The sequence below is a fragment of the Bombus fervidus genome, chromosome 1 (assembly GCF_041682495.2).
Source record: "Bombus fervidus isolate BK054 chromosome 1, iyBomFerv1, whole genome shotgun sequence".
Classification (NCBI taxonomy): Eukaryota; Metazoa; Arthropoda; class Insecta; order Hymenoptera; family Apidae; genus Bombus; species Bombus fervidus.
This window is the reverse complement of record NC_091517.1, coordinates 4040027-4057163: the sequence shown is the minus strand read 5'-3', so window position 1 is coordinate 4057163 and position 17137 is coordinate 4040027. Positions and strand designations below refer to the sequence as shown.

At 39.5% G+C, this 17137-nt stretch overlaps 2 protein-coding genes across 4 annotated transcripts in view; one reads left to right on the top strand and one right to left on the bottom strand.

The window, feature by feature from the left end:
* Positions 1 to 1389: 1389 nt before the first annotated feature.
* Positions 1390 to 3355, top strand: LOC139989723 (uncharacterized). Its single transcript, XM_072008258.1, has one exon. The coding sequence runs from the start codon at positions 2161 to 2163 to the stop codon at positions 3178 to 3180; it is 1020 nt and encodes a 339-aa protein (XP_071864359.1). The 5' UTR covers positions 1390 to 2160; the 3' UTR covers positions 3181 to 3355.
* A 554-nt stretch (positions 3356 to 3909) lies between these two features.
* The window catches only part of Syn (synapsin), a 48001-nt gene continuing 34773 nt past the window's right edge, over positions 3910 to 17137 (bottom strand). For 2 of the 3 annotated variants that reach the window (XM_072008239.1, XM_072008230.1), the window contains exons 7-10: positions 15513 to 15718; positions 14776 to 15040; positions 14157 to 14403; positions 3910 to 14062 (exon numbers count right to left, since the gene is read on the bottom strand). In XM_072008239.1, coding sequence (XP_071864340.1) covers positions 13890 to 14062; positions 14157 to 14403; positions 14776 to 15040; positions 15513 to 15718 — 891 coding nt within the window. In that variant the 3' untranslated portion in view covers positions 3910 to 13889. The remainder of the gene's footprint in view (positions 14063 to 14156; positions 14404 to 14775; positions 15041 to 15512; positions 15719 to 17137) is intronic. The other variant, XR_011800394.1, reaches the window with a different exon arrangement.

The window sequence follows — 17137 nt, the reverse complement described above, 5'->3', positions numbered from 1 at the left end:
CTGCATACTCAGCTAGAATTTTAAATGCTTGCTGGGTGTGCAGTAGTCGTTCACCTGGTCGGTTCAATAACCCTTTTCCTAACAAAAAACTGCTCATCGAAGAAGCGGACCCCGTTTCTGTGCTCATGAGTGCAGATAAGCATAAAATATTCCTTATGGAGTAGGAAATTAAAACGACAGTGCTCGATGAACAAAAAGTCTCAATGAACCCTTCACTTTAATGTCCATTTGATTGGAAATAACGTTTATCGGATATAGAAACCAGAATTATATATCTTTAGCGGCAGACGAATAATTTAATTTCACATTCAAATTTTTTAATTCTGAATTTCAATATTGAATTTTTATTTGAATTTGAATTAAAATTGAATTTTTTAACATTAAATCTAACTTTTGTAAATTCTTGTTCTTTATTGAGAAATTTTAAATTTAAATTTCTGAATCTAAATCTTTTAATTTCGAACTGTCAGAATTTGTCACTTATATTCTAAGGTTTTTAATTTTTATTTTGGAACGAATATCATCGAAAAGTTGACCGAGCAACGTAAATCGATGCCCGTTTGATCGATACCAATGTCGCGTACAAGATACAGTCACCATAGAAACGAAACATTTATGGTCAATGTCGCGGCAGAAATTGCAGTGTATTTTCAGTGTGTTCTGTGAAGATTATGCTTTGCTGTTCGGGAGCATTATGATACATTCACGAATCGATTGAGCCGCTAGTAATTCGAAAATGATCGAAATGCCGTGCATATGCAAAGAAAAAAAGGAGGATGCGGAGGGAGAGGAAATTTCTTTCGGTCCACGCACCGATGACATTTATCGAACCTGTAATCTTCCAACACGATTTATGTACCCACGTAAGTCTGTATAATTTATTAACGTGACGTTTTTCATATTTAACAAGTGACATGGTCTTAATTGTACGGCCAGATCGGTTCTCCACACATCAATCGATATTTTCAATTTTATTTTATTCTTTTACGAAAATGTTTCTCTCAAACGTTTTATGAAGTTCGTTGAATCGGTTCGGAGATTGATTTCGCGTGTCGTGAAAACAAAACATCTCATTTCGCGGTAGACTACACGAGAAGAAGTTCTTCGTACTAAAACGATAACGTTCTGCTATTAATAAGTCAGTGTTGACGATCGGTACGTTCGTCGAAGCTTATCGGTAATACAGAACATTTTTGCACATGTCACAGGAACCTTTCGCAAGATAGGTCTTGCTTAAAATATACGCGATTCCGTCACTTCATGTATTTTCCGTTTAAGAGATTAACTTCGTTTCGCGATAAAAGAAAAAAGATGATTTGAAGCGTGTCGAAATACATATATCTACGCTCAAGTTCACTTGTGAACGTCCATGTTTCTCAGATACGTTTCTTTTGCTATAAGAGTGAAGCGTGTATCTGACTCTCTCGGATATTAAAAACATCGCTTTAACATTTTCATTTGGAAATCACCTGTTTAAAATAAGAACACGTCTCTGGTTCGAATATTCATTTCGCGAAACATCGGCGTAACACTGTGAACGCTAGATTCAAAATTCTATAGCGTCGTGTTTCTCGGTGTCTCGAACAATGCGAAACAATCCTACAGGAAAATAACTTGCCCGACGCGAAACCTCGAATCACGAGATTGCGGGAGACGGTGAATAAATGTGTCCTTTGAAATCTCAGCCATGCTTCCAGAACAGCGACAAAGAACAGTTTTCATATACGCGAAACGAACACATAACGTTGCATCGATAAAAATGCAAGCAGGGTTCCCGCGAAGGGTCCTTATCTCTCTAAAACTCCGTGGAAATTATGAATTTGAATATCAGCTACGAAGAAACAGCTACTTTGAATCGATGTGCAAACGTTGATTTCAATAAAATTGAATTTCAAGATGAAACGTCGCTATGTAACCGTATCATCCGCGGACACAGAGCCACTGTTAAAGCCGGCAACCGCGGGGCGTGTGTTTAAAATGAATAAAACATCCAATTTCCGCGGAACTGAACTTCATCGTCGAGTTATACTGTACACGGTATGGCTGATATATTTGTCCAATCGCATCTGACGAACGGTAACCGTCCGTTTGTTCCCTTGGCTGCACATCGAAACTCTGCTCTTCCACGCGTTCAGTGCGTATCCAGCATCTGAGCACACCATGTGCTTCCTCTTGCTCGTTTATCTCCTCTTATCGGTCACCACTCAAGACGTTCGCGCGGAGGAAATCGACTGCCAAGTTTATAACCATCTTTACGTTTGTCTGGCCAACGGCGTGTTGTACAGTGTCGCATTCGAGGATGTCAACGCGGTGCAGACGATCGAGGACATAGAGCTACACCTGGAGGGTCTTGGGATCATCGACATAGTCAAGGACGCTTTTCTCGAAGTCAGCAACTCGTCCGCCTTGTACATTCGTGACAACCAGTTGTCTACGATTTTTAGACACTATTTCGCTGGTTTAGACCAACTGACGTATTTGGATCTGAAGAATAACAGTATAACCGAGATAGAAGACGGTGCCTTTGCCAAATTGCACAGTCTAGAAACGTTGCTGCTGGATAACAATAATATTACTGCGTTTCGACCTGGAATGTGGAAGGGTCTCGTCGATCTTCGTGAATTGTACGCCACAAATAACAATATTGCCTTGAAAAGAAACATATTCAGAGGACTTCGACACTTGGAAACCTTGGCGTTGGATTGTAACGGGATTACGGAGGTACCTATTGGAGCGTTTAATGGGCTGCCTCACATTGATCTCCTCTATCTGTCGAGAAACAAAATTTCGTCCCTGCAGCCCGAGGTTTTTCGTGGTCTTGGTGAAATCAACGAACTAGACCTGGGACGGAATCGATTGAAAAATGTGTCTGGAGGAATTTTCCGACATCTGAAAAACTTAAATTCTCTGTGGCTCAACGGGAATCAAATTGTCATGCTGAAGGGAGACACTTTCGAGGGATTGGATAATTTGTTGCTTTTGTTCTTGAACAGCAACGAACTGCGTTTTGTGGACATGTCCGCTTTCGTCAAGATGAAGAACGTTACCATCGATCCAGGCTTCAAGATAGCCGGGACGACTATTGATAATGTTTCCAAAGTGCAAGGACGATTTCGGTGCAGCAACGTCGAGTACCAGCTGCCCTACGAGTGCACAGAGATCGACTCTCAAGTTCATTAAAATACGGTTTACAGAGTGAACAGTGTTGCTTCGATATAGAAACGCGAATCTCTATCCGAAACGTCGTTTGACAAATTTTTAGTTATTTAGGATATGCTTGTTAATGATGATTTATGTAAAGTATTTGAAAATATACTAATACAACGAAACAGAGACGTTACACTGCATTCATCTATTTAGGGGTAAAGTACAAGTTTATCCGATAAAAGTCGTTTTTCTAGGAGTGTTCAAAGGATACCGCCAGGACGAGAGTCCGCCTCCGCATCCTTGTTACAGGAGCACGTCGATGGATTATGGATGGTACGCACCGACGATTCACACCGTGCCCACTTCTTATTATCCACGAAATACTTGTTTCAGCGACAACCAGGCCCGTGGTGGCATGTACCGTAATTGCTCGCTCAATACGGAACTGGATAAAAGCATAGTTTAATTTTTTTTTTTGCTGATCCTTTTTAACCATAATTTTTTTCAATTTGTTTAGATCACACTATCTTTTGTAAAGTAAATCGTAGTTTCGTATCGATGGTGTACTATATAATGTATCCAATAAATTTAAAAAATGTGAAGCTTGTGCATTGAAAGGCGCTAAAACTTAAATCGTATTTGATATTTAAGAAAGTATAATTTGGTACTTCAAGTCTTTATATCTAGAAATTATTTTGATAATTTTTATATTTAAAAAATATTTCAAAATTAATTGGTGACGAGGTCATGAGATTGACAACAGTCAGAAGTATAATATTTTATTTTGTTTTTATTGTTACAGTTTAGCTTGACGTATCGCAGTAATCGTATTTCAACGAGAACCTAGTCGAGCTACGCAGAATTACACGGTGTCCCGAAATCTAGCACAGAATCGAAAGTCGTTCTTCTTCTCATACGATCGCGGCTACTGGGATTTATCGTTCACGTACTTGTTTTCACTAACTTTGTTTGTCTTCGTTACAGCTTCATTTAGGATTTAGTAATCAGGGCCTGAAAGTTACTCTGTGTTACTCGACCTTGGAAGTAATTACGACATTTTATAATTTTTAAGTGCATGTCATTCATCCATTACGCTGCTTGGTATGACCATCATAGAAGTAATTATAACTTCAATATATATATATATATAAGAGTTTTTAATACTTCAATATCTTAACAACCATATGACGACTCCGAAAATGTTTTTGACAACGTTTCACAGTCCAATATGGCAATATTCTTCATTTTCTGTTGGTATGCAATGGATGAATACACGATTCTAGTTGGAGAAACTCTGTGACGTATGTCCATATTCGTTTGTTAACAGGCCACGTCGATCGTCTTACGGAGACACCATAAAGATATTCCATGTTTGATAGTACGACATGAGACCAGTATAGTCAGAAATAATCACAATAATCAGAAACACGCGACAGTTTATTCTTCCTCACGTGGCCCCTTTAATTCGTTCTTATTCAGTTATATGTAACTTTGCTTCTCGAAAAATTCCTCTATTCGGTGCTTCATTCGTTGAAAAATTTTCCACGATTGCGTCATGTATCAAAACTCTTTCAGCGGTCTCGTGTGAAGAAACGCGCAAAAAAAGAACGACGCAGAATCGGTATAAAATCTTTCCAGATCAATCGAATCAGTCGTCGATAAGAGTCGTGGGGCACGTTAAAGCGTCGATCGAAATTTTACACGAAGTTAGCACAAAACATCGGCCCATCGGTATCGCAAACGAAGTTCGCAAAATACACTGAATTTAATACAATATTCACCAGTACCTTTTGTGCTCCGTTTGGTATGCGTTGGCCATTCGTGTCGTCGTCATAGACATTTTTTTCTTTTTATCGCGACAAACGCGATGTCGCGATTACGAAGACACTTGACCCCTAATGAAAATTTGATTAAGGCCATAAAATGATCACCGAGCGTCGAGTGTCGTTTGCCATCGCGAGGAAGACTCTCTTGATGTTCCATGAAACGGCGTGCTCGTTACCTATCGACCACCCCAGGTTATCATGAGATCCCTCGGTGAAAAGGGCCGTTGCACTTTGATTACTCACGGATAGTGAATAGAAAACGGTCAAAAACGTTTTCGTGGTATCTCAAGAAGCTTAGTGGAACGATCTTGTTAGGCTTTCGTCCGTAAATACCTTTCAACGTTGAACCAATGGGAAGAGATCGGTAACGAGCGCTCGACGTGTGCCCCAAGACCGATACCTCTTTACATATGTCCTCGAGTATTTATACACAAACCTATACATTGTACTACTTGTTATTTTTTCCCGTATTTTTTCAATGTGCTGCACTTACGTGGTACGCTTACTTGGATTAGAACTACCCCCATTTACTTTGATGATAAATCCTTAACAGCTAAAACGATGACAGATAGAACTCGCATTTTACTCGCATTTTTAATTTTTAAACATTCCTTCTTTCCTTCTTCTCTTATACTTGGCGGTTAGATAAAGGTAATAAATGGTCGTACGATCGGAGAACTCGTAATAATCGCGTTCAATTCGAGCGATCATCTCGGCGAGACGCCGCGTCGTGATCGCTGCCCACTCGACCGCGATGATTCGTTGTCCAATTGATATCTTATAATCACACGCTTAAAACACCCGTCATCAATATTAAGCGGTCTTGACTATGAGCACGGGAGAAAAATAAACGAGCAAACGCGATCGACGACGGGGCGATCGCGATCAGTACGTGTGATCCAACGATCGAGATCGATCGTTCAGTAAAGCGACGATTCTTTAGTGAAATAATCAACGAATGAATTGCAAAGATCTCGATAGTTGGATCGCGCGCTGTTTCAGCGGAATGTTCTAAATGACTTCGCGACGCATCTAGGATACGCGCGCCGCGAAAGAGAACATCGAGATTAATAGTTACTAACTTGCTACTCTCTCACATTTGTCTCGTTTGAGAAGGGTGAACGCTCGTGGCACGTTACTCTACTCGTGATACCTTATATTGTCGTACAATTGATATCGAATATCAGCATAACAAAGATACGTCCTGTGCTACGGTGACTCTAGTCGAAGATTCGGTATAAATTAATCGACGATAAGAGACACCGGTCCATTTCCCGAGCAAAATGTAGCGCTAGTCGCACGAGAACGTTCCATTTGCATTCTTTTTCTTATTTTTTCTTCCGTAACTGTATTCGCTTTTTTTCGGGTTACAATAGCATTCCGATTGATTTACAATTAATTAGACCTGAAGCACCCTTACACTTTACAACGTCGTTTAATACGTTCCTAGAGTAATAGACATAGAATGTTATGTTGTTAATGTTATAATGTTATGTGTATATATAATATATCGTGTTTATATATTCATGTGTTGAGAATACGAGTGTTAAGTAATTATAATACATGTGACTTTTTTTTTATACGTGAGGAAATAGTCATGGACACCTCGTCGTTCTTTTGGGAAGCAGCGGGGTAGTGTCGGACTTACCGACTAAAACCACACCGTGACCTACCTAATGCTTAATAGGAGTGCCCCGGGAATAATACATGTGACTAGCACTCATTGAAATCAAGGAGGTAACATACGGTTACATATAGAGCCTACCGTATTCTTAACTAGCCTACGATGATAATCTCACCTTAACGATTGTTATTGTTAACGCTATTATTATTATCTTAAGTTTCGTTACACATAGACATTGATTAATCATAATTAGAAGGACGAACGTTCGCGTTGATCGAGGCGAAATCCGGAAATATCGTCCAGCCGGCCAGATTCTACTCCTATGAGAAGGTTGCTTGATAATATTCACCCCTTCCACATATTCGTTGTAATTAGTCTCGTATGGTGTTTTGGTGTTTCGTTTCACGAGCTGAGAGGTATCGATAAGGAACAAAGAAAGTGGACGAAAATTATTGGTGTTCGTGAACGGATCGTTTAAATGGAGTAAGGAAAAGGAACGATTCGATCGTGGCGTAAATTTCTGTTCGATTCGCGACCGAAGGAATATATTAATATAAGCGTAAGTGAACCTATATAGACACGAATATTACGACGTGATTTGAACTCGAAGTCACTAGAAAGAAAATTCCTAAAAGAAGGGAAATTAACGAGGCACTAAATTGGCAGCGAACGCCATGAGCTAAGATCGCTAATTCGACTGGCGTACGACAGGATTTGGCCCCGATTTTTTGCGTCGAACGCTCGATAACTATTTTTCGATACTCGGCGAGATGATTAGAATTGTCACTTGCCGTATTCTACAGTGTAACTCTAGGCTATTCGATCGAATGCATTTCGAAGCTTCGCCACATGATCTTACGGTGATTCAAGCACCATGAAAAAAGCTACGAAACAACGATAGTAACACAAAATTACACTACCGCTGCGTTATCATCGAGCCTGGTCTGTCTTCTCGTTCTCTTCTTTCCGCTTTTTTTTTTTTCATTTTTAATTATTTTTCTGTTGGAGCTTACCTTATACGATGTCGTTATCCAAGACATCTAAATTAGTTCCACGACTTTGAAAGTATTTCTAAGAATGGTAAATCTTAACCAACAACGGTATTACAGTGACGCAAGGATCCTAAATAAGATTAGCCTAGTAGTAATATTATCACTTCCGGCAAGAAGTAAATAGAGATTGAATGACGAAAATTCGGCGCAAAAAAGCACTGTGCTTTTTTTTTTTAAATTAGACTCGAATTTACGAAGCGATGCGAGTCTTCATATGGAATAAAGAATCCATTAGCCTGCCAAATTACGCTGACACGTGGCTACGACGAAATCAAACGCAGTGTGGGCACATAAACACGTTTAAAACTAATGTGAAGATGTTGTAACAGTGCTGCTCGCTACATCACACGGGCACTAGAACAAATTACAATGTCGTCGATCAAAGATTCTTATAAGATCAAGCAGCATGAAATGCCTAACAATGTGATTTCTGTGTTCTGTTTGGTGTTCTGTTTGATTTGATCATCTATTCGATTTTAACGAATAACTAATTATTTTCAAATTATATCTGTAAATTTAAAAGTCCAAACGACTAAAACTAAATTAAACATTAACTCATTTCAAAAAAATATTGTCAATGTCAACGAAATGATTGATATGCTTGTAAGAATTGACGTTAAATCGACAAATATGCGATTAACACATCTGTACAAAACACTGTAACGTTGCATAAAGAAGTTCTCTCGAATAATTACAAATATAGATGATGATCGTTTTGCGGATCCGATTCCACAAGTTCTACCCTTAAATGGATAATCGCTGTGATTTTTCCGAAGAAGCGTGCTTGCTAAGTGACTAGTCGTCGTAGGTATCGAAGTCAATGCCGTTAATTCGTCTAGGCTGTAACAACACTTGAACCCAACTGCCTCTTCTATCTCATCTTTTTCTATCCTATCTTGTGCTTAGACTTGCACCCCTGAGATATTCGTTATCTTTAACCGCGTCTACGTATCAGTACAGATTCTGTATCGTATCAAAAGCATCCATCTTAACGAATCTATCAAGCTTTTGCGTTTCGCTTATCCTCGTGCGTCGTGGCGTCAGCTCTGAAAGCCAGTCTCAGTAGCAGCTTTCGTTCTTCGAGGATTATTTTTGTACTTTATCGGGCAACTACAACTTTTTCAGCTGTGAAGATTGTCCAGGATTGTTTGTTACATGTTCTTATTTAGTTATCCCTTAAAGTACTATTTTTTCCAATGTCGGTAGGTCCGATAATCTATTTCTCGCGATATCTATTGCAAGTCTGATTTTACTTAGATCGTAAGTACGAGCGAGTTTTTGAACTAAATCGCAAAATTAGACAGCCTTTTATAACGTTAATTCCAGAAGCTTCTGCTCTATTTTCTCACTGTTCTATTCACTCTAAACACTCTTTAAGACTATTTTCTTTCTCTACGTGTCATTGCCTATCGTAATGATGAATAATTTTTAAATAAGAATTAAGCGTGAAAGAACGTAAATCTAAATGCACTAAATCGCGAACGGTAAGGAACGAAAAAGAATAAAGTCGTATCGAGCTACCGCGAATATCGACGAACGATAATAGGCTCGCTTGTTCGATCGATTGACGTTTCGAGTGATACCAACGTCTTCGTTCGCTGTTGATCATACTTTGGACGGTGTACCTGCACTTATCCACGGTATCGAGGTGCCTGATGAATCAATAAGCAGCTCGTTAAAGATGATCATGCGAAAAGGTAAAACGATGCACGCGTTTAGTGTATAAAAAGTACAAACAACAGAGAGATTCTCATGGTTAAGTGCATAGTAAAAAGTGCACGTTGACACGCGCTTCGACTACTTCGAATGGGTAAGAAACGTGACAAGAAGGGCACTTAAGTATTCAAGGCACTTCAAAAACCAAACCATTGGACGTCTATTACTTGGAAATTAACTCGTAACTGTTTTTAACCGTTTGTAACACTATGTAACCGTTTGTGACACTATGTAACCGTTTGTAACACTATGTAACCGTTTGTAATTGTTTAAATTCGTGTATCATGTACCTTCTAACAAATGACTAATGTATTAATTTACATCTATATACACACACAGGAATATCGATCAATTAGTCGTGCAATAGAGCATTGATCAAGTTCACGTCTTTGCGTTCATTTACTTGATATTCCTAAATTCGATAAAGCAATGTGTTGATAATAGGAAACAATAAATCAGAACGAGAGGAGGCAATACATTCCTTTCACAATCCTATGCGTTCCTCTACTATATTCTTGCAACTTGTTTTTTATACGTGAGGGAATAGTCATAGACACCCCGCCGCTCTTCCGTGCAGCGGTGGGGCAGTGTCAGATTTATCGACAAAAACGCTAGGGGTGCCCCGGGGCTATATTCGAAACGCTATGTAACGGAACAAACTACACTTTCTTCTTTATACGTGAGGAAATTGTCATGGACACCTCGCCGCTCTTCTGGGAAGCGGCGGGGTAGTGTCGGACTTACCGACTAAAACTCCACGGTAGCCTGCCTGACGCTCACCAGCGGTGCCCTGGGTCCTCCTTACATTCTTGCAACATTTCTTTTTATACGTGAGGAAATAGTCATAGATACCCCGCCGCTCTTTCGTGGAACGGTAGGGCAGTGTCAGATTTATCGACAAAAACGTCAGGGGTGCCCTGGGACTATATTCGAAACACTATGAAACGGAACAAACCACTCTTTTTGTTTTATACGTGAGGAAACCGTCATGGACATCTCGCCGCTCTTCTGGGACGCGGTGGGGTAGTGTCGGACTTACCGACTAAAACTCCACGGTGGCCCGCCTGACGCTCAACAGCGGTGTCCTGGGACCTACTTATATTCTTGCAACATCGTTTTTTTTTTTACACGCGAGGAAATAGTCATAGACACCCCGCCGCTCTTCCGTGCAGCAGTGGAGCAGTGTCAGAATTATCGACAAAAACGTCAGTGGTGCCCCGGGACTATATTCGAAACACTACGTAACGGAACAAACTATACTTTTCTTTTCATACGTGAGGAAATCGTCATGGACACCTCGCCGCTCTTCTGGGAAACGGCGGGGTAGTGTCGGACTTACCGACTGAAACTCCACGATGCCCGCCTGACGCTCAACAGGGGTGCCCCGGGATCTCCTTATATTCTTGCAACTAACGTAGGTTTAAGTAAAATTAATTTTCCTAAGTCCCTCTTTGACAAAAGTCGCATAATCGAAATGTGAAATTAAATTAGAACAGAATATTAAACGGACGAACTTATTATAGTTCTTTTCAAAGCTGACACCACGAGGTCTATCTTTCGTCGTAATGCGTTTATCAGCTCTTACGCTAAGGTAAATTGAGATCATTTGGACAATTGTAGTAAAAATAAAGGACGCATATTCTGAAGTTAAAGACATCAACGCAGGGGTACCGCAAGGAAGCGTCTTAGAACCAATATTATACACACTATACACGACCAACGTACCAATAACTACCAACAGCAAAATACTGATATTCGCGGACGACACGGCTGTACTAGTCAGGCACACTAATCCAGAAACAGCAGTCACGTTACTACAAGAGCATATCACAAAAATAGAAAAATGGCTAGAAGATAAACAAATAAAAGCAAACTTCAGTAAATGCAACCATATTACATTTACACTAACCAACAGAAACCACCAAATATCCAATTGAATGGCACGCACATAACACGAACAAGGCAAGTTAAATACCTAGGACTCCACTTAGACGCATAACTTACATGGAAGCAACATACTGCCTAACTAGTCGAAACTCTAAACCCAGCATGGAAGATAAACTAAAAATTTACAAAACGATAACGAAACCAATTTGCTCGTACAGAATACGATTATGGGGAACAGCAGCAATAAGCCACATAAATAAACTAGAGTCGCTAGAATCGAAGATACTCAGAACAATAGTCAACGTCCTATGGTATGTCAGAAACAAGGATATACGCAAAGACTTAAAAATACCAACGGTCAAAGAAGAAATCGGCAAAAAAATACAAGGAAAGAACGGCAACACATCTAAACCAACTAGCTGCTGAAGCGAGAAAAACTTTCATAAAAAGAAGACTAAAGAAAAAACACTCCACTGACCTCACTAAAGAAATAAAATAGACAAACTTGAAGATGGTATTCCGCTGGGGATAACCATCCACATGTTATTTAGCAATAAAGCTAGAAAAATTTACCGAATGTCCAGCTGGACAAATTGTTAAGTACAAATTAAATAATAAAGAAAAAAGAAAAATTTGGACAAAGACGTTTCGTTCTCTCTTCTCGCTTTCGTCGATTGGTTTTTACTTCGCAAATCCAGATCCTTCTCCAGCGGGTACTGAATCAAAGGAGCTTCAATAGAATCAAGTTAACTCAGGCAAGCAAACACGATTATATTTGCAGATCATCAGAAGGTTGCTTGGTGTGCTTCGGATTTTTTGCACGATCGCAAAGAATCGCGATTTACTGAATGCCCATGTTTTTTTTTTAATCATTCTCGCGGCAACTAGCGGCCGCATCCCTTTCGCTTCCCGTTCCTAGTTCACGAACCCGTTTATTACATTTTGATTTCATCGGTAATTGTTCTTAAAGCCTACGGAGCAACGAACATCTCTTTTTTCATGAATTTTCAGCAAACGTGCCAAGTCGCCTTACGCAAGCTCCTTTTTTCCTTTACAAATGACCTACAAATGCGTGAAAATTTAGGAAAAAGAAACAGTTCGTTATCGGAATGCAGGACAGTTTTCAACATCGAGATGCTCAATACTATTCGAGACAATGAATTTTGAATAATCCAAATCGAAAGGTCGCCGGCCGAGGAAATACACTTTTTGCAGGCCGAAACGTATCATTGTTCAAGAACCGGCGACTCCGCAGAAGAATTTTTTTCATTTCTCCCTCACCATAAGTCCCGTTTATTAGACCAAACGTTTGCGTTATTCACATGCACGATGTCAAAGTACTGCCCGTGTTTCGAAATCCTAATGACTATTTGTGCACTTAAGATACAGACTGGTCGATCTTGTTCTTCCATTGGCCCGGCATCGAGTGCCGGGCGATCGATCCGAAGTCTTCTCTAGCCAAATGTTCAGTATAATGCCCGAATCTCCTCTTTTTTTGTTTTCCTCAATCATTTTGAATGACGTCGGCTTACAAATACTTTTTAATAATTTTACAAATATGTATTTTACTGCAGAACTTCCATCAGCCATTTAAATTTATAACTCATCTTCCATTTTTTCCTCTCTCCAGCTTTCTCGTTCTTTTCATTCCGCATCATTCCCGTTCCCTCGCCTTTAGACAATGCTATAATCGAAAGTTAAGCCTAAAAAGTGGACGCCTGAAGTAAAGTCGGATGAGGAGATGACAGGGGCCTATGGTACTGTTGCCTGTTGGAATCGATAAACCAAGTGGCGGCGTTCCCCGTAAACGAGACGAGTATGCAGAACGGATACGTCGATGGTAACGAAACATAACTGGACACTTGGAAAAGTATTCGTTCTTTTACTATTTTAACCTGAGAGAATTTTCCCTAGCCACTATGTAAATGCTGAATACATCGAATACATAGAATCTACATTACGATTTTTTTATTTTTTTACTTTTTAATATACATAAACGACCACGACTTTTTCTTTAAATCCCCCATTAATTTTTACTTACCCTCCCCTTATCGAAAATACGTAGTTAATATTTGAATAGCAACCGATGCGTTGAATACGCGATATCGATTAATAATCAAGTATAGAGTAATAGCAACGCGATTAGCAAGAATTCTAGAAGAATAAATTTCCAACGATATTTTCTTTCGCTCAACGTAATCGAATGGCAAGAAACGAATGAACTATTGAATTGATAAAAAACGAAAAGTTAAGTTATGTTTATGTTTATACACATCGCCGTGGACCGTTAGCAAAATTTACATTGTTATATGGCGTCCAGTGTGGGACGCGAACGTCATTTAGATGAGCTTGATGATCTACAAATATATCGACTATATTATATATTCCTTTCCAGTACATTTTCATATTCGACAAATTAATTTAAATACATCTTCCAACTATTTAACAAAAATCCTATAATTGAAAAATTATTCCTATACATCACTGATAATGAAGAAGCTATATAAAAAAATACGATCTTTCGTTAAAAATATTAAGTAACTCATTTACATTTTAAATACTTTTTTTCACTAACTTAAATTTGATGATAATCCTAACATGATCTCCTTTGCTCCAGTACACTTTCGTTCGAAAAATTTACATGTCTCCAAAGATTCCTGCAAATGTTTTCCGAAGGTTCTTCATGGTGTCTTCGGTGTCTTCGCTCTGGGATTGACTGCCTTGTCTGTGGAAAGGTACTCTCGATGGTGGAACATCTTCTTGGCGTCGACCAACCGATGGAGCGCTGCTCACTGTACTCGATTGCGATGCTGCAGATAAATAAATAAATATTTCGATATTTTAGTTATCCTTGATTTAATTATATCTCAATAATTATAAACCGAATCCATAGTTCTTACGAACCTTGAGAATCGCGTCGTTGCAGTTGATGGTGGCTGTCAGAACTAGTTACATCACCCGCCATTGCTGTCGTGGAACCCATGGAACCTAAGCTTCCTATGCTAGCCATGGACCCCATGCTTCCATGCGAACCTAGCGGAGCTGTTGGTGGCACAGTGCGATCTTCTACAGGACTCGTTGCCTGACTGGAGCCAGACATCGATCCTCTGGACGTCGTTTTCGTCAACACGCTTGGAGGTCGACAACATGCCTAGATATTGAACGAAATAATGCATCATGTGATAAAAATTTGTCGACTTATTAATTTTTATGATTTATAGTGGCTAAAAGTGGTATTTGCATATTATTGTATTTATTATAATTAGACTATGGATTTTTATGTAAATTAATATTTTTGAAAATACGATTAAGAAAATAGAATCTCTGTAGAAAATTGCTTTACCAATTATTGCAGAAAGTACTCTATTTTAGATATTTTGTATATTTTTTCATACTATGTGCATTTTGTGCAATTTTGCACTTTAAAATGTTCTATAAATATATACAAACCCGCAATCTGATTATAACATTTACATACTAATTAATTTAGTCTAAGAATATTAAATTTCGTGTTACTTTTTACCTGCATTTTCGCGGTGACAAGGTCTGCAATGTGACGACGGTCTTCCTCTTGTGAGTCTCCCATTAACGACAGCGCGCTATCATTCACCTCGATTATGTATTCTCGACCATCCTTCCCGACCAACAGCTCGATCGCACAGATATCCAATCCACCGAACAATTGGGCCACGTGATCAACCCAGGTGCGATGTCTTTCGCTTACGGCTAATTGCTCCAACATCGCCGAACCGGTGTTAGATTTCCAGTTTCCGCTTATGCTCTTCCGCCTGAGAGGAACGTCGACGATCGTGGTTGTTAATTAAATACGTTGCTATTCTTGTCGCAATTGTCTAGTTGGTTAACCCTCGACTGATAGAAGGCGGATGGATTAAAGTTTCGATCGTTCAAAAAGATATATTTAGAAAGGTGTAACATGACAACTTCTTGATCCTACTTCGAGAATCGAATGACAATGTGCAGGATCCTGTATTGTTCTGTGAGTCATACAATGCGTATTACCATAAATATGCTTACATATTCAGTCACGTAAAATGTGAAAAAAATAGATGGATTTGAAACGATCCCAGCGCTGGTCGTTACATAACTCACGTTTCACCTTACCAGCCGAGAGTTAAGCTACGCGTTCTAATTTCCATTTTTGTACAGCGGGGAAACCGTAGTACCCATTGACAAGCTACTCGGTAACATTTGCAACGACAGATCATGGGATCGATCTGGCAGACATTTCGCGGCACTCACATGAACGCCTTGTAGTTATTGCCTATTTTCTGCACGTGAACGTCGTATTTGGTGTCGACGTACGGCTCCGACGTGCAATAAGTGTTCGCCAAAGCAGCCAAAGAGGCGAGATCTAGAAACTCTTGATTCGTCTCGGCACGGGCTTTTCCCACTCCACCGTGGGCGTGCCCGAGTTTCACCACAACCGGATAACGAGATGCACTCACCTGCAAAGACGATCAACGTTCAAAAAGAGAAAGAATTAATGGGTACACGGTGTTCGATCGCGAATCGATTGGCTTCGACTGCGTCACCAAACGACTTGTCGCATAACGACAACTCTTCAAACGTTGAACTACAAACATTCTGCAATTCTGAATATATTTGATACTTCTCGGATACATTTTCAACGTGGTATCGAGATTTCTGCGTGGAGAATCGATTAACAATGCACGCGTATTCTGCATTCCGCTCTAATCGACGGAAACCAGTCCGAAGGGACGCCTACAGCAATATCTCGGGCTAGTCTTCAATAATCGAATACATTAACCGACATCTATGGATGAAGATCAAAGTCAGCCGATATACAGGCGGTTGATTAAACAGTCTACGATATTCGCGTGGGCCGCAACAGATTATTAAACGATGATGCTGCGTATTCGTTGCATCCGTCAGTCGATTCGTTCGGAACGATCTTCCAGGATCGTGAAACATATCCTCTCGAGATTTATTTTTCTTACGCGAACCGGAGCATGCTAAAAATATTCGTGATATGAGATGGGTATTTCATTCGATGTTGAAATAATTTCTTTGAAACGTAAGGCCGTCGGAAGTTTACAAACCATACGTACCGGTTTCGTTCCTAGTAATTAAGATTCACTAGAAGCTTACGATCTTCAACCACAAATTTCACCCGATTCCGTGGTAATCGAGTTAGGAAAAAAGGGTGAAGGCGACATAAAATGTGAACGCTCTCTCCTGGTTATCCCGTTAGCGCAGATAACCAAGGAATTCCTCGTTAAAAGAAACAAATCGGAGCCAGCCGAGCTTAAGTGGATAACTCCACTTAAATTGAACCTTAATCTCCTTCGTCCAGTTTTTCTCAGAACTTAGGACAACTTGGGGAATGTCAATCGATTCTTCGATATATATCATTTCCCATGAAATTCTTCGTACGTTTAATAGACACAAAGTTTATTTCTTTTCAAATTTACCGCGTTCTCTCTTTCAGAATTTAAAATTTCAGTTGATCGTTCAATATTTTCCACCTTCCTCAGAATTGTTCCTTGCAAAGTTCACGATACAAAACTTGTTCAGCTTTTGTTTTTATTCGTGACGTAGAACAAAATTAAAAAATGAACCGTTCTCAGGCCAAAGTTAAATAATTCGACGTTACAACTTTTTTGAAATAATTTTGAAATAATACCAAAGCATTTGATCGATGCTTATATAATTTTATCAATTTTCTCTACTTTCTGTTTCGTGGAATATGAGAGGATTTGTGGAAACAAATGGTTCAGATGTTAATCGATCGTTAATTCTCTATGAAACTAGTTTGTGAAACATTTAATAGTCACAAAGCGCATGGCAATTTAGGAAACTAAATGACGAAGCTGTTTAAAAGCGACGTGGAAAAAGGAAGTGGT